The 24,299-nt window shown below is 35.2% G+C and overlaps 1 protein-coding gene and 1 pseudogene across 2 annotated transcripts; one reads left to right on the forward strand and one right to left on the reverse strand.

Moving 5' to 3' along the window:
• Positions 1–4,947: 4,947 nt before the first annotated feature.
• LOC149926629 (uncharacterized) lies at positions 4,948–9,117 on the reverse strand. Its single transcript, XM_090157726.1, has 3 exons — positions 8,019–9,117; positions 6,855–7,036; positions 4,948–5,058 (listed from the first exon to the last, which is right to left on the reverse strand). Exons 1-3 carry the CDS (start codon positions 9,115–9,117, stop codon positions 4,948–4,950), a joined length of 1,392 nt encoding a protein of 463 aa, XP_090013852.1.
• A 9,308-nt stretch (positions 9,118–18,425) lies between these two features.
• Positions 18,426–21,488, forward strand: LOC149926630 (serine/threonine-protein kinase PLK1-like; annotated as a pseudogene). Its single transcript, XR_016474052.1, has 7 exons — positions 18,426–18,622; positions 19,401–19,508; positions 19,586–19,702; positions 19,766–20,600; positions 20,665–20,818; positions 20,889–21,135; positions 21,202–21,488. The product of XR_016474052.1 is annotated as a serine/threonine-protein kinase PLK1-like (transcript).
• Positions 21,489–24,299: the final 2,811 nt, after the last annotated feature.

The raw sequence follows: 24,299 nt of genomic DNA on the forward strand, positions 1-24,299 counted from the left end.
ACGCGTGTTACGTTTTTGCTACGCGTGGTACGTTTTTGCTACGCGTGTTACGTTTTTGCTACAGCGTTTACCTTTCTTACGTACCAATCAGATCTAATTGATTAAAACTAATACACCGGGCGAAGCCGGGTATTAAAGCTAGTAAATAAATAAATAAAAGAACAAACTTTAAGGCAGCCGGCCGAGCGGTAAAGTCTGTGCTTATGGGTAGCCCCCCCCCCCCCTGTTCCCACGCTTTTCTTTATTTGTTGGGAGTGGTTCGTGAAATATGAATATTAATTTTCCGTTAACCATGTCCGATACCGGCGAACAAGCTTGGTGGGCACACTCATTTAAGATCGCTCACTCAAAAATGAGTACTCGAATAAATGAGCTTGGTGGGCACACTCACTTAAGATCGCTCGCTCGAAATATACTGCTGAGTACAGAGAGTCGTACTTTTCGTATCATAAGGCAATTTGCATATTTCGTAATAAATAGGCATGATCTGGTATAAGGAGATTCTGAATAAGCATGGGCACACTCACTTTAGTCTATGGTAGGACGAAATGAAAGCGCGTGATCACAGAAGAGAAGGAGAGAGGTTATATTGAAGCGTCTATTAAATTATTTCATCAGAGTTGTTATGGTAGATATATTTCGTATTTTAATTTAGCCTTATTTAAATAAAAATTTAGCCTTAAATATTTAAATGCAAATTTTGCCTTATTTAAATCCAAATTTATCATTTTTAAATCCAAATTTAGCCTTATTTAAATCCAAATTTATCATTTTTAAATCCAAATATAGCCTTATTTAAATCCAAATTTATCATTTTTAAATCCAAATTTAGCCTTATTTAAATACAAATTTATCATTTTTAAATCCAAATTTAGCCTTATTTAAATTTTAATTTAGCGTTATTTAATTAAAAATTTAGCTTGAAGTATTTAAATATAAGTTTTGCCTTATTTAAATCCAAATTTAGCCTTATTTAAATTTAAATGTAGCCTTATTTCAATTTAAATGTAGCCTTATTTCAATTTAAATGTAGCCTTATTTCAATTTAAATGTAGCCTTATTTAAATAAAAAATTAGCCTTATTTAAATAAAAATTTAGCCTTAATTAAATAAGGATGTAGCTTTATTTGAATAAAAATTTTGCCTTAATTAAATAAGGATGTAGCTTTATTTGAATAAAAATTTAGCCTTAATTAAATAAGGATGTAGCTTTATTTGAATAAAAATTTAGATTTATTTAAAAACATTTGGCCTTATTTAAACAAAATATTTGATTGGAGTTCTTATGGTGTATAAATTTAATAGCTTAAAGGGAGTATTGGACCCTTAATTTTCAATTTTGGATCAGAGTTTTTATGCTATTTAAATTTCGTAAATGAATTGACCCTTAATTAAATAAATATTTGATTCATCCGGCCTTTTGCCTATTGGAAAGTCGTGCGTTCAAATCCGGGCTCTGAAGTATTATTTTGTGATTAGTAATTCTATTCAATATGATCTGTTTAATAGTTTCAATTTTAAGTTTTATCTAGTAAAGTATCATTCACACTATACAACTTTCGTTGACCATTTTGTTTAGGCATTTTTAGTCTTCCAACTAATTTCACACTTTGAAAGTGGAGGTTTAGCGAATTTTGGTTGCTGCGATAATTGTTCGTTTTTACGCTGCGCAATTAGTTTGACGGATGAAAATGCTCAAAGAAAGTTGTATAGTGTCTCACTATACAACTTTTTAATATTATTTTCTTTGTATTAACTTAATTTTACTTCTTAGACGAAATTTGAATCCCCGCCATTCCATTAGACCAAGTGTTACATGTAGACAACGGGAGATGTCGCCACTACAGTGAAAGAAATGCACTGCTTTAACAATGACTATATATTTTTTGCTAATCCTTTGACCGCATCTCTGTTGTTTGGGTAATTTTACATGTTGGGTATTTTCAGCTTCAAAACTTTCTCCAGAAGATGATCACCATTGGATTTTTATTCAAAAACTAATTCTTAGATTAGAAATCTATAGAATATAGCTAATGTAGGCTTTTCATTGTCCCTTGAAAAAAGGTCACCCCCCCCCCTTTGTCGCGCTTAAGAGCTTACCACCTCTGCTAGAGGTATTGTATTATCCCCTCCAGAAACACCTTCTTTCCTCCAAGAGTCTACCATGCTAAGACCAGGGAAATCATTGCTTAGAGCTAAAACCACGTAACTATCAATTTCGTTTAGCAAGCTCCGCTCAAGTCTATGTCAGCCATGTTTAACTGTAACACGGGCAACGAAATAATATTATCGCCTTCTTGGCGAACTTGTTTCCTTTATTTTTCTTTACCACTAAGGTGAACCTGAGACTTGGCACCTGGAGTGGCTACTCCGTTCGCCCTTTGGTAGGGCCGGCTATGTGGCCAGCTATGTAGCTTTACGTATGGCTTTGGCTGGAGGGTCATCCCACTATCTGTGTGCCATTCAGAATTTTTTGCACTGGCGTAAATTAAATATGTTCCAAGTGAAAACTCATCAAACGGTTCCTCTTTCCCTGTTATCTAACAAAGTCTCAAATTAAAATATGCAAGCAAAGTCGATGATACCATAGAAATTTCATCAATTATTAATAATTTCAAATGTTGTAGCGTATTTAGCACTGTTCGCAAAGTTTTTGATCCCAAACTATAATACTTTATTGTTTTTCCCTGTTAATTTGAGTTTCAACCCTTGACCTAAGAAGCGAGTAATGTTTTTTTGGCGATTAACAAATACGTGATCTCAGATAGAGTTATCAACTTTGTTCAGTTTAATAACGCTAGCAACGTCTGTAGGAAATTTGAAATGGCAACGTGTTATATATTTATTAACAGATTTTTTAATTATAAAACAAGTTGGATTGCATTTATGCCATTGGTACATGGATACTAAATCATTATTCAGGTAACGAGTATGTAAAACAGTTAATGAGCAACGTTTTGAAACTTGCCGATGCTTAGCTTATACAACGTTAACACAAACCATTTTAATTGAACAAAAATAAGTAAAAACATAGGCAGTAAATATACTTTTATTAAAATAAGTAATTTTTCTGCAATTTACTATAAATAGAATCTCCCAATTAATTTAAATAGTTAAGTAACACGCAAAAAGACCCTACCCATTTTAGACCTCAGATTCAAGTTAAATATTCATGATTGAAACAAATACATTCATGCTGTTTCCTACTTGATGATGTATAGATAGCTATGAACTAAAACCTCCATTTCCAAAATTATGTAAAAAGGTTCACTTTAAATTATTAAAAATTATGTAAGACCCTAAGTAACATAATAAGATAAGTATTACACTTCATATTCACTGATATTAATGAGGAAATATATTACTTGAGGAGATTCGAATCCACTGTACCTTTAGGGCAACGCAACAGTACGACTAACCTAAGCCTATAATTATTAAAAATTATGTACGACCATAAGTAACATAACAGTTATAAACGTGACACTTAATATTCACTAATATTAACGAGGAAATATCTTACTTGCGGAGATTCAAACCCACTGCGCCTTTAAGACAACGCAACAGTACGACTAACCTAAGCTTAAAATTATTATAAACTTACCTACGATTTCTGTCTAGGACAAAATAATTCGTTTCCCGAGTCTATGACAGACGACGCAGTGTTTATTAAAAAAACCTCCTTCATTGGAAATCATTAAGCTTGCCGCGCCTATAAGTAACAAGGTGTATTACCTGAGACAAGTTAAATAGTTGTAATTTACTATTAATAAACATACGTGGAATTTGATTAACTGAGCAGTAGATAGCGTTAAAGGGAATATAACCTCTGGTATTTCTGTCGCCCTCCGAGGGTTCCAATATTGTCCGCTGCCTCCCACGGCTTTTCACACCTGCGGCGCTGATAATCGCTGATTGTGAAGGGAATAAAGGAAATTGATGGGGACTTCCATAAAGAACGCGTTGGAGGTTCTATTCCCTTTAATCGTCATTTGTTGTTTTGTTGGCGCTATTTTTAAATAATCGCAACCACACAACAACTATCTCGCAACTTTGCTAATTTACATAGAAAAAAAAAACATTCTGACCAATCTTTTGTCTTTGGTTACAAAATATTTAAACACAGGGTTGCCACGTTCTTTTTAACGAAGAAGCCGTTGCTACCATGAATGACGATATAGTGACGTCACTGTGTTACTTTCTATTTTAATTTTTGGCTCGAAAATTCACCTAATAAAATAACGGTTGTTTTATAAGCTCTTTTACGTTTGACGTAGATTTTTGTGCAAAAAAGAAAAAATTTCACTTTAACCTAAAATGACTTAAGACTTATCAAGTGGACTATATTTCCGGCGGATACCGCAAAATCCCAGCCTTTGGTAGTAGTCTCAGGTAACAGTGATCTACGACTTCAACAATTTATTCATCTACGTATACATCTTCCTTAAATTATGTACACCGATTACAGCGAGTACAGCCTTTGGTAGTGCTAAATCTGTAGTCGATTACGTAATCACTTTAGTACAGTCAAAGCTACAGGCTTGTACAGCTATTATGGATAGTGATTAGCCCCCCCCCCCCCGCGTACATCAACTTACAAACAATAATAATTTTTAAAAATTGTTTTAAAATACAAAATTTACCTTAAAATGTATAAAAAAATCAAAGAATCTAGTTTATACCCTAAAGAAGGTTGGTTTAAATTTTTAAAATATTCATTCAAGCCATTTTCAAAGTATAGCGAAAATCAATGGGTGATTCTGAAATATAATTTCTATGAACACATGTATAAAAGAGTTATTTTTTTGGGCGCGCGCTCTTGATATGTTAGTAGATTGTGGCTCGCACAATTTTGCACGCGTTGAAAATGAAAAAAAAAGCGCGCGCTTAAATACTTTAACCATACGACAGAAAGTAACTAAACAATGTGATAAACAAACTTTTTCGAAATCACCTATTCCATGACGTCACAACGTTATTCCACAGCGTCAAGCCCATGCTAATTTCCATAGAGGCCATATTTCTAATGTTAAAAATATCACTACCTATATGATGTTTGAACTAAAATAAATTTTTATTTTCAAAATTATATGAAAGAAATTCAATAAAAATTATTGAAAATGAGGTACGATCATAAATAACATAATACCAATTAGTATGACAGTTCATATTGTTTTAAAGCTAATTTTCTAACCGAACCTTTTTGGGACACATACTCTCTTCAACCTGTGAATTGGACTCGCAACTTACCGACTTTGGTTAAGAATTAAAGCCTTATTTAAGAGAGCACGTCCTGTAGTCGCGAGGCACGGCTTTGTTTCGAAGCTCACGTGCGAATCATGCGTGGCAAAGACAGACGCCTATTAAGAACAAGGTGAATTAGAGGAGGAATTCGAAAACCCAACAATTTAATTATCTACCTACGATTGCTGACATAGAAATCTCATAGGTAACTAGAATGCTGCCGCCTACGGCCGAGCTTGTCGCCAGTTCGTTTTTTCAGCCAATAAGAGGCCGTAGAGTGGTTCCGCCCAGGAGGATAATAATCCTCCTTGGTTCCGCTACTATCGCTGGAGCTAGGTGACGTCATTCTCTCTGGTGACATTAAATTCTTGGCAGAACCACTCTTTGAGCTCTGATTGGCTGAGATCTGGCTATCGTCTGCCACGGCGTTTGGTCCATTTGCCAGTTACACGGCAGCATTCTAGTTACCTATGAGATTTCTATGATTGCTGACGATCCAAATATTGAAATTAAAAAACATGCTATATAAAAAAGTATTTTTTACTTCTAAATATTATTGACAATACTACTAAATATTATAACTACTAATGATACTTATTTCAATTTTACATACCGGCGGGATATCGAATTCGCAATCATATCGACCACGTACGATGTTCAAACGCACGATTTAACCTCTCGGCCATGACTGTCGACAATATCTTTATTATTTTTATTTACAAAAATTGAGCAATTAACCTTGGAACTAGTACATATTTCTAGGATTGACCGAGGCCTACATTAAACGCGAGCCAGGGCATTAAAAGCACCCATTTTATTTTTGTTGATGGCCTACAGACATAATCGTAAACAGGCCGTAGCAGTTAATAATTTGGACCATAGATAGGTATCGCCATCAAGTGTAGCTTACAAACAAAAATAATCTTTGAAAATACTTAATTTAAGTAAAAATGCATAAAATTATTTCAAGGGCCAGTTTATACCCTAAAGAAGGTAAGTGCAAAATTTGAAACAATTCATGCAGGCCGTTTCAAAGTTTAGCCAAAAAAAAACCAATGTCTTCCCATAGCGTGAAGCCCATGTTTATTTTCCATAGAAAGCCAAAATTGGCCAGTTTTCAAATGTTAAAAATTTCACTACCTATATACAGGGTGTTTCAAAAGGTAATGCAAAATTTTTATGGAGTTGTAGCGGATGAGTTGAGAAGTATGCCTGATTACCCCATTTTCCTACGATGAATTAAAGAGCGCCAGAGAGCTTCAAAGTGTGGTCTACTAGCCCCTGAAAGTAGGCTGAAACAAGCACAAAACCTAGCAGCAGGAAAATGCGAACATTAAGGTTTGGATTCGTGTGATAGGTAAAAGAGGACTTTAAACTAGTAAATAGTATTTAATATACTATAGAGACAGATACTTCATGGTTTAAAATAAACTTTTATTAAAAAGAATATTGGGGAAGCTTTTCGAGCCCACTCGCTCCTTTTCAACCCAGATAGAAATGGCGAAAAATCCAAATACAAACAGATAGCAAAATCAGCGTACAGTTATTTTTGTTGAACGCGCTCTTCCGTTTTTATGGCCTAAAAACCTTTTAAAACTGCCCCAATTACTCACTTTCACCTTTCCCCCGTTTAGGTTCATACCCCCTCTGTCAGCAATAAAAATGCTTTCTTTGAAGGTCCGTCTGAACCAATTTTTTTCTTTTTCTAACACTCTCGCTTCTTCCCACTTGATGGCGTGTCCGTCGCCGCCAGAACTCCACATGTGTTCGGCTATACCGTTCTCCCTATTGCCCTCTTTTACACAATTCTTACGCTCTTTAATCCTTACATTTAAATACCGTTTCGATTCACCTATATATATTTTGTTCCGCATTTGCAACCGATCTCATATACAATTCCAGTCATTTCATCAAGTTTTTTATCCGGTTTATTTTTAATTAAGAGCGAACCAAATGAACCTTGGTTAGAGCTAACAAGTTTTATTCCTAATGGTTTTAATTGGCGGTTGGTTTTTTCGGTTATGTTAATATGTTATCATTTTTCGTTACCGTGTAGTTTTTATAATTTTTTACAAGATTTGTCGCAAAAATGTCTTCTACTAGTTTTTTAGGATAATTACAATTCAATAATTGTGTTTTATATAGCGCTTTATCTTCTATAGGCCAATCCGAAAGGGTTTCAATCCGATGTTTTAACGATTTAACTATTCCTACCTTTACACTCCTGGGATGTGACGATTTAAAATTTATAAAAGATTGTGCATGAGTTGGTTTTTGGTACATTCTACTTTTTAGTTTGTCACCTTCCCTAATTATTAAAATATCTAAGAGCGGTAACTTCTTATCCTTTTCTATCTCATAGGTAAATTTAATGTCATCGTCCAAATTATTCATTAGTCCCAAAAGCGTGTCATTATTATAATTTTGGTCCTTGACAATTAATATATCGTCCATAAATCTTTTCCAAAAAAATATTTTTTCGTTAAGTTTAATCTGCGGATCCGTAAAAATATCTTCCTCTAAATTTTCTAAAAATAAATTGGCTATTACCGGCGATAAGGGACTGCCCATTGCTAACCCATTCAATTGTTTGTAATACTTATTTTCAAACCTGAAGAATGAATTTTCTAAACATAAGCGACAGAGTCCTATGATTGTATCCGCACTTAAATTCGTCTGTGCTTTAAAAAAATTTTCATGTTTTAATTTACATTCTAATATTTTTAACGCTTTATTAATCGGGATCCTGGTATATAAATTTATAATATCTAAACTACCTAATTCATAATTATCTTCCACTTTTATTCTTCTTAATGTTTCGACTAAATCATAAGAATTCTTGATACTGAATTCATTATTCCCAACAAATGGATTAATCACCTTAAGAATTATTTTGGCCACATTGTACAAAACGCTATTTTGAGAGCCCACAATTATCCGTAACGGTTTATTATCTTTATGTAATTTTATCAACCCATAGGCATACGGACATTCCAAACCTTGACTATAATATAAAAACCGCTTTTTCTTATCTATTTCCTTATGATTTACTGCTTGATTAACCAATGATCTTAATTTCCTATCTATACCAGCAGTCGGGTCTCTTTTCAATAAACTATAGTCCGGCCCATTTAGCACCGCAAACATTTTCTCCTTGTATTCTTCATAATCAATAATTACCAATTTTCCACCCTTATCGGCCTTTATAAATTTTAAACCTTTATCCCTTTTTAACTTGTTTAAAACAAAAACCTCATTCTTAGACATACACATATTTTTTTCTCCTACTTTAACAAAATTACCTTTAACTAAACTCCTAATGTCTTGTTTTTCTTCTTCCGTAACTTTTAAAAAACGCAACTGGTCCTCCGTCTGTGCACTAATATCACAAAAATCAACATTTTTTACTCCGGGGTTAAAGCTAAAACCTTTTGCCAGAATTTTTAGTTCAGTGTCAGATAATTTTCTTTTCGATAAATTTACGACTGCATTTAGATTAATACGTTCTCCCCTTTGATGTATCTCCACTTTTTCCAACACCAAGCGATTCAATTTTGATGACTGAGTATCCTTAATTTTAGTCGAAACCACATCACATTGCAAATTAATTTCACCTATTAATAATTCGGCAGTTTGCCAGTCGAAAACATTCCGGAAATTTTCTTCGGCAAGACTAAATTCCCGTTTTAAGAAATTTAAAACTTTCCTTGTTTCCCGAATTCCCTCTTTCACCATTTCCTTTTCCAGACTGCATAAAAGCTTCGAAGATTTTCGTGACGACAATTTTGATTTGCATCTAAATGTCTTCGGCACTACATCTCGATCTCGACACTGGTACAGGAACGTCAGATGATTTTTGGATTTTGCCAATTTCATACCTACATTTTTTAACCAGTATCCCGATTAATAAAGCGTTAAAAATATTAGAATGTAAATTAAAACATGAAATTTTTTTTAAAGCACAGACGAATTTAAGTGCGGATACAATCATAGGACTCTGTCGCTTATGTTTAGAAAATTCATTCTTCAGGTTTGAAAATAAGTATTACAAACAATTGAATGGGTTAGCAATGGGCAGTCCCTTATCGCCGGTAATAGCCAATTTATTTTTAGAAAATTTAGAGGAAGATATTTTTACGGATCCGCAGCTTAAACTTAACGAAAAAATATTTTTTTGGAAAAGATTTATGGACGATATATTAATTGTCAAGGACCAAAATTATAATAATGACACGCTTTTGGGACTAATGAATAATTTGGACGATGACATTAAATTTACCTATGAGACAGAAAAGGATAAGAAGTTACCGTTCTTAGATATTTTAATAATTAGGGAAGGTGACAAACTAAAAAGTAGAATGTACCAAAAACCAACTCATGCACAATCTTTTATAAATTTTAAATCGTCACATCCCAGGAGTGTAAAGGTAGGAATAGTTAAATCGTTAAAACATCGGATTGAAACCCTTTCGGATTGGCCTATAGAAGATAAAGCGCTATATAAAACACAATTATTGAATTGTAATTATCCTAAAAAACTAGTAGAAGACATTTTTGCGACAAATCTTGTAAAAAATTATAAAAACTACACGGTAACGAAAAATGATAACATATTAACATAACCGAAAAAAGCAACCGCCAATTAAAACCATTAGGAATAAAACTTGTTAGCTCTAACCAAGGTTCATTTGGTTCGCTCTTAATTAAAAATAAACCGGATAAAAAACTTGATGAAATGACTGGAATTGTATATGAGATCGGTTGCAAATGCGGAACAAAATATATAGGTGAATCGAAACGGTATTTAAATGTAAGGATTAAAGAGCGTAAGAATGGTGTAAAAGAGGGCAATAGGGAGAACGGGATAGCCGAACACATGTGGAGTTCTGGCGGCGACGGACACGCCATCAAGTGGGAAGAAGCGAGAGTGTTAGAAAAAGAAAAAAATTGGTTCAGACGGACCTTCAAAGAAAGCATTTTATTGCTGACAGAGGGGGTATGAACCTAAACGGGGGAAAGGTGAAAGTGAGTAATTGGGGCAGTTTTAAAAGGTTTTTAGGCCATAAAAACGGAAGAGCGCGTTCAACAAAAATAACTGTACGCTGATTTTGCTATCTGTTTGTATTTGGATTTTTCGCCATTTCTATCTGGGTTGAAAAGGAGCGAGTGGGCTCGAAAAGCTTCCCCAATATTCTTTTTAATAAAAGTTTATTTTAAACCATGAAGTATCTGTCTCTATAGTATATTACTTACTATTTACTAGTTTAAACTAACCATGGTTAAATTTTGCATTTATGAAAAAAGGACTTTGTAATCAAATCGAGGTAACCAGCGTAAAAAAGTAAACTTAAAGAGTATTTCGCGATTTCGAACCTTTATTGTAACTTGTACAAAATATACCTTTTCGTACTTTGTTCTTCTGTGTTTAAATAAACTCATTGCACATTTGTTTTTTTGTTTTTTATAATTCATCGTACCCCTGAAATCGCATTTCCCTGCTGCTTGGTAATGCGCTTGTTGCAGCCTACTTCTAGGGGCTAGTAGGTCACACTTTGAAGCTCTCTGGCGCTCTTTATCTCATCATAGGAAAATGGGGAAAAAACAGGCATACTTCTCAACTCATCCCCTACAACTCCTTAAAATATTTGCATAACCTTTTGAAATAAGCTGTATTAATAGTTAATAGATTTTTTATTTTAATTGTTATTTAAATATAATGAGATTTCGTGTTCGATTTAAATTGTGAAAAATTGGTCTTTTACAATGAAACCAACTTTATTGTATATTTTCGATAAATCTTTACAACTTTCTCATTAATTATGCCACTTTATTATCGTGAACAGCGTAGAGTTGTAATACGGAGATGCCGATGGTAATGCTCAAATTCCTCATGGACTTACAAGGAGAGTACCCGAGGTGTTTATTGGCGATTTTGTTCAAAGTCGGCCGTAATGTAGACCTATATGAGATATGTAATTTCAAAAGAAGGAGACGTTGCACTAACCATTCGATTTGCCATGGCAACCGAAAATGTTTTTGATCACTTAAAACGAAAAAATCTCCATTTAAAAAAGTATGGGATTTTCTCGGTTTCACAGGGTCCTAGCTACGAAATTTTTTAAAAAAATTTCAAAGCACGAAATGGGTAATTTGGACCACATTTAGGTAAATTTCATCAAGTTAGGGCAAATTGGAACATTTTTTGAGTAAAACTGTAACAATTTTTGGGTAAAATAAGGAAAAGATCTTATTTTTGTTTTAAGTGTTCAAAACATTATCGGTTGCCATGGCAAATCGAACGGGTAGTGCAACGTCTTCTTTTGGGAAATTTCATATATCATCTAGATCTACATTACGCCCGACTTTGAACAAAATCGGCAATAAACACCTCGGGTACTCTCCTTGTTAGTGATTTGTTTAGTATTCGCTATCCTGACAGGAGACCAAGCCACAACACCGTTCTTTGAGCTGTTTGAGACTTCAACAACATCGGAGACGTCAATCCCAGGTTCCATGGAGCAGGTCGTTAAAACCTCAACATGGAGCCAATGTTTGGGCTTACTTTACTGCGTATCCTCAAGCAAGCGTTATAGGCGCAAGTGGAACACTCTTCGCAATCACTACTTTCATCCTTTTTGAGAGATCCTCCACCAAACGCTGCACGAAGGAGATACGGAACGTCGATATGATTTCTGTAATTGGCTAATTAGCATGTCTGATGATAAACCAAATTTTCTCAATCCACTTCTGGTGCTCCTTTGTGAAAGATAGGCATTACAACAGACTTAATAAATACATGTGGAGTTGTGACATGTGAAACCTAATTCTGTAAAAGATCCTTCTCCAATTTTATTGTTTTTTGTATTTTCAGATTGTTTTCGTCTGATGCGTGATTTTGTTTAATTATTAAACATTATTTAGATGGCTAACACATTTTCTCAAGAAATATTTTTCACTTAGCTCTTATAAAAATGATTTGACTTAAAATAAGGGATGTGCATTATTTATTCGTACTTAAGAAATGGCGGATATCAAAAATGTTAACAAAAATTGCCTATCTTCAAAGCTTTTTCAAAAATAAAGGTTTTTTTATTAAAATGAAAACACGGGGGGTCAAATTTGAAAATAAATTCTGAAAAAGATCATTCTCCGATTTTATGGTTTTGGGAATTTTCAGATTGCTTTATAAATAAGCTTTCGTGTGATGCGTGATTTGTTTGGGATATCGGGGATAAAAGACATGGAAATTTAAAAAAAAAATTTCAATGGAAAACACTTTTTCAAGAAAAACTTCATAAAAACATTACTATGTCGGTACTTTGGATTAATAAAAAATTAAACCAATTTTTTATTGAATTTAGCTACCATATCATAGCTAGATGGCGACAGCTTTTCTCCAATATAAGGCTTTAATCGACGATTTTTTTTCTTAAGGGTTCATTCCCTTTTACTTATGTCTCATGTCCGGGACTTATTTCATCCGTTTTTACTCTGCTCTCGCTTCTGCTAGCTACGTCTGCTACGTCTTATGTTCGTGTTGAATTGAATGTGTCTTGTGTAGCTCAGTGCTGAAATTATGCTATATATTTTTTTCTAAAACGTGTAAGATACCCGTTTGAAGTTTATAATATGAATGCAGATAACGTGTTAGAAAAGTGTTCCGTCAGTGAAATCCTCCAAAAGGGTGGCCACCATAGATATAAGATATGTATATAAAGGTCTAGATAAATTTCGGAGCGTCTAAGCCTAACATAAAATACGGAATTGACACCTAGCAGACACCGAGGAAGGCACGTGACCAAGAGCGCGAGCTCTCCAAGCATTTTAGTACTACGTGCTTGACCTTTCCGCAGGCCGTAGTCTTTAGACAGCATCTGTTGATGACCTTTAGTATTATTTTTAAGCAGGAGACAATGGCTCTCGCGACGATAGCACGAGCTTTCTTACCGATAGAATCTGATAGCGCCTTATAAGGATAGCCTGCAGAAATTAAGTGTTTCTGCTAGCTGTCACCTCCGTATTCACTCCCTTTGAAATATTTTATCTAGACCTTTATATACGTTTCCTATATCTATGGTGGCCACAAAACAATTCATTGTAAAACTAGTAAACTACCGGTATTACGGAACTAAGCGTATTAGGAGATGAACCTCGGGACTTAATATTGGTTCGAGCAGGTGTTAAATCTGAAGGAACTTTGCAAAATATCTGTAACCATCACTTTGGGAATCTATTTACCAAATGTGCTATTTATCAAAAAAAAACTGTTAAGATCCATTTGATATGTACAAGAAAAATTTCAAGAGCGAGTGTCTAGCTTACTTTAAAGTTATCAGTGGCGTATTAACAGGGTGGTACAGGGGTACAAAAATGGAAAGAGCCCCAAATTAGTCCGTAAGGAGCGTTAAATGCCTGTTGAAGAGGCGGGCGCAAAATTCAATATCTAAACCGTACCCCCTTGATCCAAAACGTTCCTACGCGCCTGAAAGTTATATTCTTCCATTAATAACAAATACTTGCACAGGTAAGACCTGGAAAACCTGGAAAAGTCCGGAAATTTGAAAATGATTCCAAAATGTCAGGGAAAAATCAAAGAATTTAAAAATGATTCTAAAATGTCAAGGAAAAATCAAAGAATTTGAAAATGGTCCCAAAAAATAAGGAATTTTAAAATGATCCAAAAAAAAACAGAAAATAAATTTTTGACTGAAAATCTTTATCGGGATTTTTACCTCAAACCATTCTTTTATTCTACAAAAATTGTCCGGGAAAATTTGGCAATTTGGTCAGGGAAAACCTGGAAATGTCAGGGAATTTAATTCCGGAAATTTTGTACGAACTCGATTTTCCTATCAATTGAGAATTTCAACCACTTTGTGGTAACTTTCTAAACAGCTCGTATGAGCAAAAATTGAGAATCCAATTATATGTAGTGAAGCGTCATCTTTAACATGTACACCGCAGTCAGCCATTTCCCAAGACTTTTCAATTGAAGCAATGAATTATATTATATTAATAAAAGTTCACAAGATCTTGGAGAATCACCGTTGAAATTGCACGCCATTGCACCACATCAACGTCCTTCTCATGCAAATAGAAGGATATCACAGACACTGGATATATTAACAACCAAAGTTTCTAAAGCAATGCATGTTCCAACAGAGATGTTAAGTCGGGATAGTGGTAGCTCAAGCTGCGAAGAGCAATTTATTTCTGATTTGAAGAAAAAAGCAGCAGCGTCCACAAAACTAGAAAAATGTAAACTATTGAGTATTGACACTACTTCCTAAATCATGGTGGATTTGTGAAGAATATGGAGTTCCAATATATTTGGCCAGGTAGGCGAAAAAGCTAAGAATTTTTCCATATATCGAATAAACCAGGGGTAAGACTTTAGCACAAGAAACAGTTCTGTGATTTCGTTTTTCCCAAAACGACGAAGTAACTAGAATGTACCAAGGGAAAAGAAGTATGTATCCGTCTGCATAAACGGAGAAAGAGTTCACAAACAAAAAAGACTTATACTTTCAAATGTCAAGAAAGTCTATTTACAGTTTAAAGCCGCAAATAGAAAACGACTATGGTACCAACATGACGGCGAGCCACCCCATAAGCCTCAAGGTGTTGTGGAGCATCTGAACAATGAATTCCCTCAGCGTTGGATTCCGTTAAATTGCCTCCGAGGTCTCCAGACCTAACGCCGATGGGTGTTTTCTTGTGGGGTTTCATAAAATATCGAATTGAAGATTTACGACAACGAATCATTGCAGCCTTCAGACTCCTCACTCCTGATATGATTGCACGCTCGTTTCGAAAGATGGCCCATCGTGCCTAAACCTGTATCGAGGCTAACGGAGGAATCAAAGAACCTCACTTGTAAATGTTGTGCATTTGGATGAATAAAAATATCCTTTTGTTTAAATAATGAACCATTTCTGACATTTACGTACAAAACTAAAAAAAAACATTGCCTCTTATGACGAGCTTGTTTTTTTCATCACCTCGTACACCCGTGAAAAATTGGTCTTTTCAATGAAAACAACTTTATTGTACATTTTCAATATTGTTCTACAACTTCCTCATTGAAGGTTTTCTTCTAGCTTTTTCCCGCCAAAATTTTTTTTTTTTGAAAAACATGACAATATAGTTGATTCTGAAATATAATATCGACAAATACATGTACAAAAGAGTTAATTTTATGGGCGCGCGCTCTTGATATATTAGTAGATTGTGGCTCGCGCGATTGTACACGCGCGTTGAAAATGAAAAATAAAGCACGCGCTCAAATACTTTAACCATACAACAGAATGTAACCAAATCATGTGACCACCGATCTTTTTCGGAATCACCTATTCTCCGATATCTTTTAAAATTTGAGTATATTTAAAAAATACCCAACAAATTTTGCAAATCTAACTCTTGTAGTTTTGAGAAAAATGCCCAGTCAGAGAAATTCCCAATTAAATTTAGTGGAAACCCTATATATGTCAAATAACGTGTTTTGTCAAGGACCCCATTGGCAACGAAATGGAGGGTACAGGGGTATATTGTACGACCTCCGCGTTTGAAGTCCGGGGTACAAAATATGAATAATGGTTTGAACGAAGAAATTAAGAGGAATTTTTAAGAAAAGCAGGGTTCACGAAATGTTTAGACATTATTAACAAATTGATTTTAGTTATTTTTTGATTAACAAAGTATACACAAAGATAGAAACTATGGTGCGAAATCTTAGGTTATATTTGTGGATTCTAAATGACGAATCTTTATTATCACGAATAATAAGAATCTATTACATTGAGGTTGTAGGGTATTTGTCATTTATATATTTAATGTAAACATATTATACATATTACTAAAAGATATACATGTAATAGTTTGTATCTGTCTTATTCAGCGGAAAATAATGCATTTTGGGCTTTTACTTTGGCGAGTGAGAATTAACCTTTTTAACATAGTGCGATTTGTAATGGACCATTATCCGACCATATCGCACTTCACCTTTCGTAGCCTTAATTCCAAAATAACTTAAAGTATATTAATCAGTATATTAACCGTATTTTGAAATTACCGGTTATAATTGTCCGAAAATGGTCACATTTTACTAAAGAGCTTTGTTAAGAGTTATAATTAATGTTATAGTTTAAATTTTGTGTTAAAAAAAACAATAATTTCTTTTTAAATTTAAGCACTGAAACCGTTGTCTACAGCTTTATGAATTTTTTGAACAAATTTCCTTCCCGTTATTTTGCTACGACAGCTTGTTTGTCTTCACCCAGAATATAACAGACAATGTTTAGTACCTCATAAGTCCTTTTTTATTACCTCTCCGAGGGTACTTTGTACCCTGGAGGGGTTATACAATCACCGTGTCTGTGGGTGGGTGTGTGTGTCCTGCGAACGCGTACGCATTTTCGGGGCAAAGTATAATCACTGCGTACGCTTTGTGTTGAAATCACCGCGTACGCAGTTGCTAGGGCTCTTTGCGTTTGCAGTTGCTAGGAATTAGGGAGCGAAGTCTAACGGATGGCAAAACCACCGTTTGACGGTGAGCGTTAACGGATTACAATGCGGTTGGGTTTGGTTTTGATGGTTTTACGCTCACCGTCGCGACAGTGTGGATGCAGTTTGATTGGAAATTACGTTATTTTAATGTTTATGTGTAGGGTGTGAATGTTTAGTTTGTGTTATGACGGTTGTGGGTGTTGAGTGTGTTATGTTAGTGTTGGTTATTTTAGTGTTGGTTGTGTTAGTGTTGGTTGTGTTATGTTTGTGTTGGTTGTGTGTACGTGCATTTTCTCTCCAACTTTATCTTGTTGACTTTTGGGACGGACCGAATGCTGAGTGTTTAACAACCTCTCAACTTCCAATGGCAGGGTTTCCACCAATTGTTCACGGTATTCGTCTTACAAGGAGACTACCCGAGGTGGTTATCACCGATTTTGTTGGAACTCGGGGTTTAGGTAGACCTTATGGTAGTATGAAAATTGCCAAAGGGAAAAGTTGCAATGGGCTTTAGTTTTCAGATGGCAACCAAAAATGTTTTTAATCTCTCAAAACCAAAAATCTCCATTTAAAAAAGCATGGGATTTTCTCGGTTTCACAAGGTTTACATACTTTTCAAAACTAATTTTCAAAACTTACCCAAAAAGATGAATTTGACCATTTTTTGGGTAAAATTGATCAAGTATTTTGGGTAAAATTTATAAATTTTAATAAAATTTTAACAAAATTTGGTTAACCGAGAAAATTCCATGCTTTTTTAAATGGAGAGATCAAAAACATTTTCGGTTGCCATAGGAAAACTAAAGCCCATTGCAACTTTTCCCTTTGGCAATTTTCATACTACCATAAGGTCTACTTAACCCCCGAGTTTCAACAAAATCGGTGATAACCACCTCGGGTAGTCTCCTTGTTAGTGTCTATTTGCGATTTATTGGCGCCGGCCGGGAATCGAACCGGGTCTGCTGCGTGGAGAGATTTACTCTAACACCTCAGCCACCGACGCTTGTTAAGCTTCGGTGTTTTTCAAAGACAGCTAAGCGGTAGTCCTTTACGCTGTTATAAAGTTATTGACGTCAATTTTTTTCCTACAACATTTTACACTTTTGTAAATTTTATTTCAACAACATTTTACGCTTTTGTGAATTATATTGAATTTAAAATTAATTAATTATTTTTACCTCTCCGAGGGGACTTCGTACCCTAGGAGGGGTTAAACAACCACCGTGTCTATCTGTCTGTCTTTCTGAGCTGCGAACGCGTTCGCATTTTCGGAGCAAAGTGTAATCGCTGCGTACGCAGTTTCTTAGAATCAGGGAAAAGGTTTTTTCCAAAAACCGGCCTCTTTTTGCCATTGGGTGTAGTATAATATTTTCTTAGGCTGAGATTCGAACCCGAGTCCTCCTGTACGACAGGTGAGCGTTCTACCGCAGAACCACGGATACAGTTACGTTTCATTGAAAATTAAAAACTCCTCCGAGGAGAGGTATATTTTGGCTTGCCAACTTGTTTGTTTGTGACACTGACCAATGGGATGTTTATTCGCTTTGTCCTAAAAAATATATTTCCTTGTAGCTGTATTTTTTGCTATAAATAAAATAACATTTATTTTTTTTATTCCAAATGACGTCACGTTGCTTTGAATAATTAAAACAATCACAACAGCGAAAACGTATTCATATTCTTAGCGACGTCGAAAGCAGAATTTATTTTTCGAGGAGTCTCTTTCAAATCGTTACTCATTTTTCGAGTGTGGACGAAGAATCGGTTCATAATATTAAATTTGTAGATAAATTTAATTAGAGAAATGGCTACAAACGAAATTATTATCGATCCTAAAACGAAGAAAACGTATTTGAAAGGGAAGTTCTTGGGAAAGGTAAGTTGTATAAGCTTTCCAAAATAAATAGGGTTAAGCCTAATTATCTACCGGTTAAGAGTAATTAAAATTAATGTAACTGTCTGATTTTTCAAATTTAAATTAAATCTGTTCACATAAACTCAATTGAGCCTGAAGGTCAACATATTTTTAAATGTTGTCTTAACATGCTCACGGTCACTCAAAAGCTCTGTTGGTCAATTTTTATTGAACGGCCGGATTTTGTGACAAAGGCCAAGGCCAAATTATTTGATTCTTATAATTTTGTACGCATTCTTTTGATTACACTAAACTAAATGATAACCTAAATATAAAATACTTTTCCTAGTGTAAATAGACATATTTTGTAGTAAAATGTTTTTTATTTGAATGTGTATTAAAATATTTTGTTCCTTTACCAATTAGCCAATCCACCGCTTTCTATCGAAATTTGTCAAATAAGCATTGATATCTAAATTATTATTACCGTTTTCGTGATAGCTAATAGTATCGTACTAATTATTATATATATCATGTGACTCGGTTCTGGCGTCGTCTGCTCAAGAAACAAATGTACGAAAGAAACCTAAAGCGATACTTTTTCTACCAAGTCATATGGTTTTTATTAGTGTAAATTGACGTATTTTGTCGCAGTGTTTTTATTTGAAAATTACGAGTAACCTTCTTCAATTATCAAGCGAAATCTCAACCACATTTGATCGATCGTCTAAACCTGCGATCATCAAAAAAAGTTGGGTGGAAATTTTGGCTAGTCTGAAAAAGGATATGTATTTTTTAGGGAGGCTTCGCGAAATGCTACGAACTGCAAGATATGAAGACCAAAGAAATATTGGCCGTAAAAATTGTGACTAAAGCATCTCTAACAAAATCTCACCTGAAAGATAAAGTGCGGAATAAGTGATTTCAAATGCTTAATCTATCTAAGCAATAGTTAATTTATTTTCATAATACAACCATGACTAGATTGTTCAGGAGATTGATATTCATCGAAGTCTGGATCACGAGTACGTTGTTGGCTTTCACACGTTTTTTGAGGATTCGCAAAATGTCTACATTCTCCTTGAGCTATGCCGAAGACGAGTAACTATTACATTATTACCATTAACGTCATGGTTTAAGTAACGCGAAAAATCATTTTGTAAGTCGCTGATGGAAATGCATAAGCGGAGACGATTTTTATCAGAGAAGGAAACCCGGTACTTCATTCGACAGATTGCTTTAGGCTGTCAATATTTGCACGAGCACAAAATCATTCATAGAGATTTGAAACTAGGAAACCTGTTTCTCAGCGAGAACATGGAGATCAAGATTGGGGATTTTGGGTTGGCAACAAAATTAGAACACGATGGAGAGAGGAAAAGTAATTTTTGAAATGTTTAAATGCTGGTTTTTATAAAGTCTTTTTTTTTTTTCAGGACACTCTGTGGTACTCCAAATTATATTGCTCCAGAAATTTTGAGTAAAAAAGGGCACAGTTTCGAAGTAGATGCTTGGTCTCTGGGATGCATTATGTACATGCTCTTAGCTGGGAGGCCTCCTTTCGAAACCAGCTGCCTGAAAGACACTTACGCCTTGATCAAGAAAACCGAGTACCATGTTCCAAGCCAAATTCCAAAGACGGTTAAATCTCTGATTTGCAAGTTGCTACAGGGTGATCCTAAGCAAAGGCCTTCCATGGTTAGTGTTCTGCAAGACGAATTCGTCACTCAAGGGTATATTCCATCAAGGCTTCCAGTTTCCTGTCTCTCCACCGCTCCTAGGGTCGATGACAGTGTGTGGAACGTAGTTAGCGTGATTGACCCTTCGCGCAAACATATTGCTGATTTGAACAAGGTTGCAGCCAAAGTTGTCGCGAAGGCTTATCCAAAGAAAGAAGTGACCAAAGATATGCCCAATGAATACCATCTTACTGATTTGCTCAATATCCTCCAGACAGTGGTGGAGAGCAAACCATCTGAGAAATCCCTGATTTCCGAAGGTAGTGTTTTCTAATTAGCAAACCGTTTATTGATAGGTTTTAATTTGAATATATGTAATTTTAGAGGACGCCGAAGATCCTGCCTCCGTTCCAGTATTTTGGGTGAGTAAGTGGGTGGACTACACTGATAAATATGGTCTGGGATACCAACTGTGCGACAACAGTGTCGGGGTGTTATTTAACGACAACACTAGAATTATTCAACTGGAAGATGGACTGTAAGTGACTCTTTGCTTAGCCAAGAGAGCTTTTAAGCATATTTATAAAACTTATTTATTACCTTTACAGTCACGTTCATTAAATTGATAAGGATTTGACCGAAAATTACCACACTATAAAAGAATACCCAGATACACTTACGAAGAAAGTAACGTTACTGAACTACTTCAAAGATTACATGAATGAACATCTTTTGAAAGCTGGAGAGACTGTACAGCCGAGAGACGGGGATGAATTCATCCGGTTGCCTTACTTACGGGCGTGGTTCCGCACCAGGATGGCCATCGTCATGCATTTGACTAATGGAACCTTACAAGTAAGCTCTTTGTTGGCTTTGTTTTTATATAAATGAAAAGCACTAATTTGTTTTTAATGGTTTCAGTTAAATTTTTTCAATGATCACACGAAGGTTATTCTGTGTCCTTTGATGGAAGCAGTTACGTATATCAACGAAAAGAAGGAATTTAAAACTTATAAACTGCAAGTTATTCGGCAATCTGGTTGCAACAAACAGCTGGCGTCCCGGTTAAGATACGCCAAGGCGATGGCAGAAAAGCTTTTAGTTCCGAAACTTACTACCAAAGTTAAAACACCGTTAGAAACAAAATCGCATTAACTGTTCTGTTTAGGGATTCAATGCGCGTATTGCATTTGGTTTCCTTTACTGTATTTCATAATTTTGGTTCACTTATTTTAAAATCGATTGCTGGCCGTTGAGCCTATTTTTAAACATGTTTTCGTGAAAATGCAGTTAAATTAGTATTTTAATTTTAATTGTTTTATTTAAATTGTAAAATAATTTTTTTATTATTATCCTAAATATTTCTTTTAATTGAATATGGTACTTTCGTAAAATTATTATGCTGGTTTTTGAGTTGAGCAGTATGCCGGTTTTTTCCCCATTTTCGTACGATGCGTTTTAAGAGCGCCAGAGAGCTTCAAAGTGTGACCTGCTAACCCCATAGAAGTAGGTTGTAACCAGCACAAAACCAAGTAGCAGGGAAATGCGAACATTAAGGTTTAGGTTCGTGTGATAAGTACAAAAACAAATCCAGGTAACTAGCGTAAATTGTGAACTTAAACAGTATTTAAAGTCTCAGCTGCTTGGATTTGCGCTTGTTGCAGCCTACTTTCAGGGGCTAGTAGGCCTTCCTTTGAAGCTCTCTGGCGCTCTTTCAACTCATCGTAGGAAAGTGTAAAAAAAGAGGCATACTTCTCAACTCGCACGCTACAACTACTTAAAATATTTACATAATTATTTGAAACACCATGTGTAACCTAATCGCTCAATAGTATGCCGTAAAGAGAAGAATGAACCATTTTAGAAAGAAACCAATTTTTCTTTATCTGACACTTGTCTTTGACTGTCTTCGAGATATGGTTCATGAATATTTCGAAACAGTACGCTATTTTACACTTCAGTATCTACTCACCTATGCATTCGGAATAGCTACACACATTTTTTCAATGAAGTTTATTTACATTTTCTTATTAACTCTGTAGCTTCACCGATTAGATAACTTTAAATGAGTTCCTGTAGGAGATGGTCGGCAATTGGTAATGAAAAGAGTTATTTTACATCGAAAAGCGCAATAAATAACAACTGAAAAAAAACTGATCATTTTATGAAATCCATTTAGCTTAGGGAAGAATAATGTTGGTCAGTCTTAAATCTGTGTTCGGGTTTTTGGGGTGGTTTTAGGAAGCCCATATTTCCGAAACGAAGCCCTATAGTACTTTGGTCCCATGCATGTTCATTAGAGCATTATCTTTGATTTTTGTATATACTTCTCCGTAACACCCTGTATTTGCGACCAAATTATATCTCTACCCACACTTTTAGTGGTGGTCGAAATCTAGATAGGTAGCGTAAGGATTTTTATGGTACGCATATTAAATATTGAATAGAAGCAACAAATGGTTAATTTTTGAATTTTATTAAATCTATTCACTGTTTTGTGTTTGCTCCATGATAACACGGAGCAATTACTACTTCTAAATATAAGCTTTTATTTATCTTATTTGGCAATAGCAGACGGTGGATCGTAGGCACTACCCCGCAAGCAGGGTTGGACATACGGATATATTTTTAAGTAGTCAACCTGACTAGTGAGCTTCGTATCTTAATTTATTCTAATAGTCACTGACTAGTGGGGTAAAAATGAGGGTGTAAAAATAAAAACGACCGCCAATATTTTGCTTTACCCATCAGAATTAAAATAGGAATTTATTATCAATTAAGTTATATGATTTTGGCCGATAACACATTTTTTATAATAAAATGGGATTGAGGAATGATGAATTTATGATACGCAATATTCTTCATTATTTATGACTATTTAGGTAAATTTTTCACTAGTCGAATTGACTAGTGAGCCCCCAGATTTCGATTAATTTTAGTAGTCAGAGCATTTATTTTAGTAGTGAAATGCCGTGACTAGTGCTTTGTGTCCAACCGTGCTCGCAAGAGCGTAAGACCCAATTTTTGTAGTTCTTATTATTCTTAAATTTCTAGGAAATGGCGACACCAATGACTTGGCATTAATGATTTTTGTCTTTGGTTCAAAGCTATGCTGACGAATCGTGTGGTGGTATCCTTTCTGCTTGGTGAATCACTTAAGGTCGTCACCAGCCGTGGCTGCCCGCAAGGTGGTGTTCCTTCACCATTATCTTCCGGGAAAGTTCCCCAGCACTATTAGTGATTTTGTAAGCAGGGCTCTTGCGTCAGTGGAATGCTGGTGGGGGAAGTTGATCTTGTGGTTAGTCCTAATAAGACGGTTCTTGTTAATTTTTCTCGCAAACGGATATGAAACTCTATTATGATATCTCCATATTGGGAATATCTTGAGCAAAAGCACTGAGGTGAAGTACCTTTGGTGTTATTCTAGACAGCAAACTAACGTGGAAACCCCATCTTGACTTTGTAGTTAAGAAGGCTAAAATGTTACTTTGGAGAACCAAAAGTGCAGTTAACCGGTCATGGGAACTTAGCCCTAAAGTGACCTACTGGCTATACACTATGACTATTCCCCTCATATGCTGCTATGGTCTGGTGGCCTAGAGTCCGTATTAAGACTGTGTAAAGTGATCTGCGCACCCTACAAAGGCTGGCTTGTGTCCAAATCACAGGAGCTATGAGAACAGCGCCAAGCGTTTCTTTAGAAATTATACTGAACATTCTTCCTCTTCCGCTTTTCATAGAGGAAGTGGCTGCTATGGGAGCCTATATTCTCAACCAGAACGGTTGGTTTGGTAGGGTTAATATTTGAAATAATAGCCACACCCAGATTTACTGTGAAATCTCCAGTCAGTTACCTAACTTTTTAATGTGTTCTGATATTCTGGTTACTAAATTACATTTTAGTAAACCTTTCATTACTTATTTCCCAAGCCACATGGAGTGGTCTAATCACAAAACTCTCGGAGCCAGAGGATAAATCGTCTGGTTTACCGATTGGTCTAAGACTCATTCTGGCGCAT

Source organism: Leiobunum rupestre, chromosome 9 (assembly GCF_980474605.1).
Source record: "Leiobunum rupestre chromosome 9, qqLeiRupe1.1.hap1, whole genome shotgun sequence".
NCBI classification, from domain to species: Eukaryota; Metazoa; Arthropoda; class Arachnida; order Opiliones; family Sclerosomatidae; genus Leiobunum; species Leiobunum rupestre.

Bases quoted from the DNA above. Each gene is read 5' to 3' on its own strand.
- LOC149926629 (XM_090157726.1), bottom strand. From the start codon at position 9,117: ATGAAATTGGCAAAATCCAAAAATCATCTGACGTTCCTGTACCAGTGT. The intron at 7,037-8,018 runs GTAGTTTAGATA...ATTGTGTAAAAG, and splicing joins GGAAGATAATTATGAATTAG to AGGGCAATAGGGAGAACGGT. The intron at 5,059-6,854 runs GTGAGTAATTGG...AATTTATTTTAG, and splicing joins TAAACGGGGGAAAGGTGAAA to TTCAAACATCATATAGGTAG.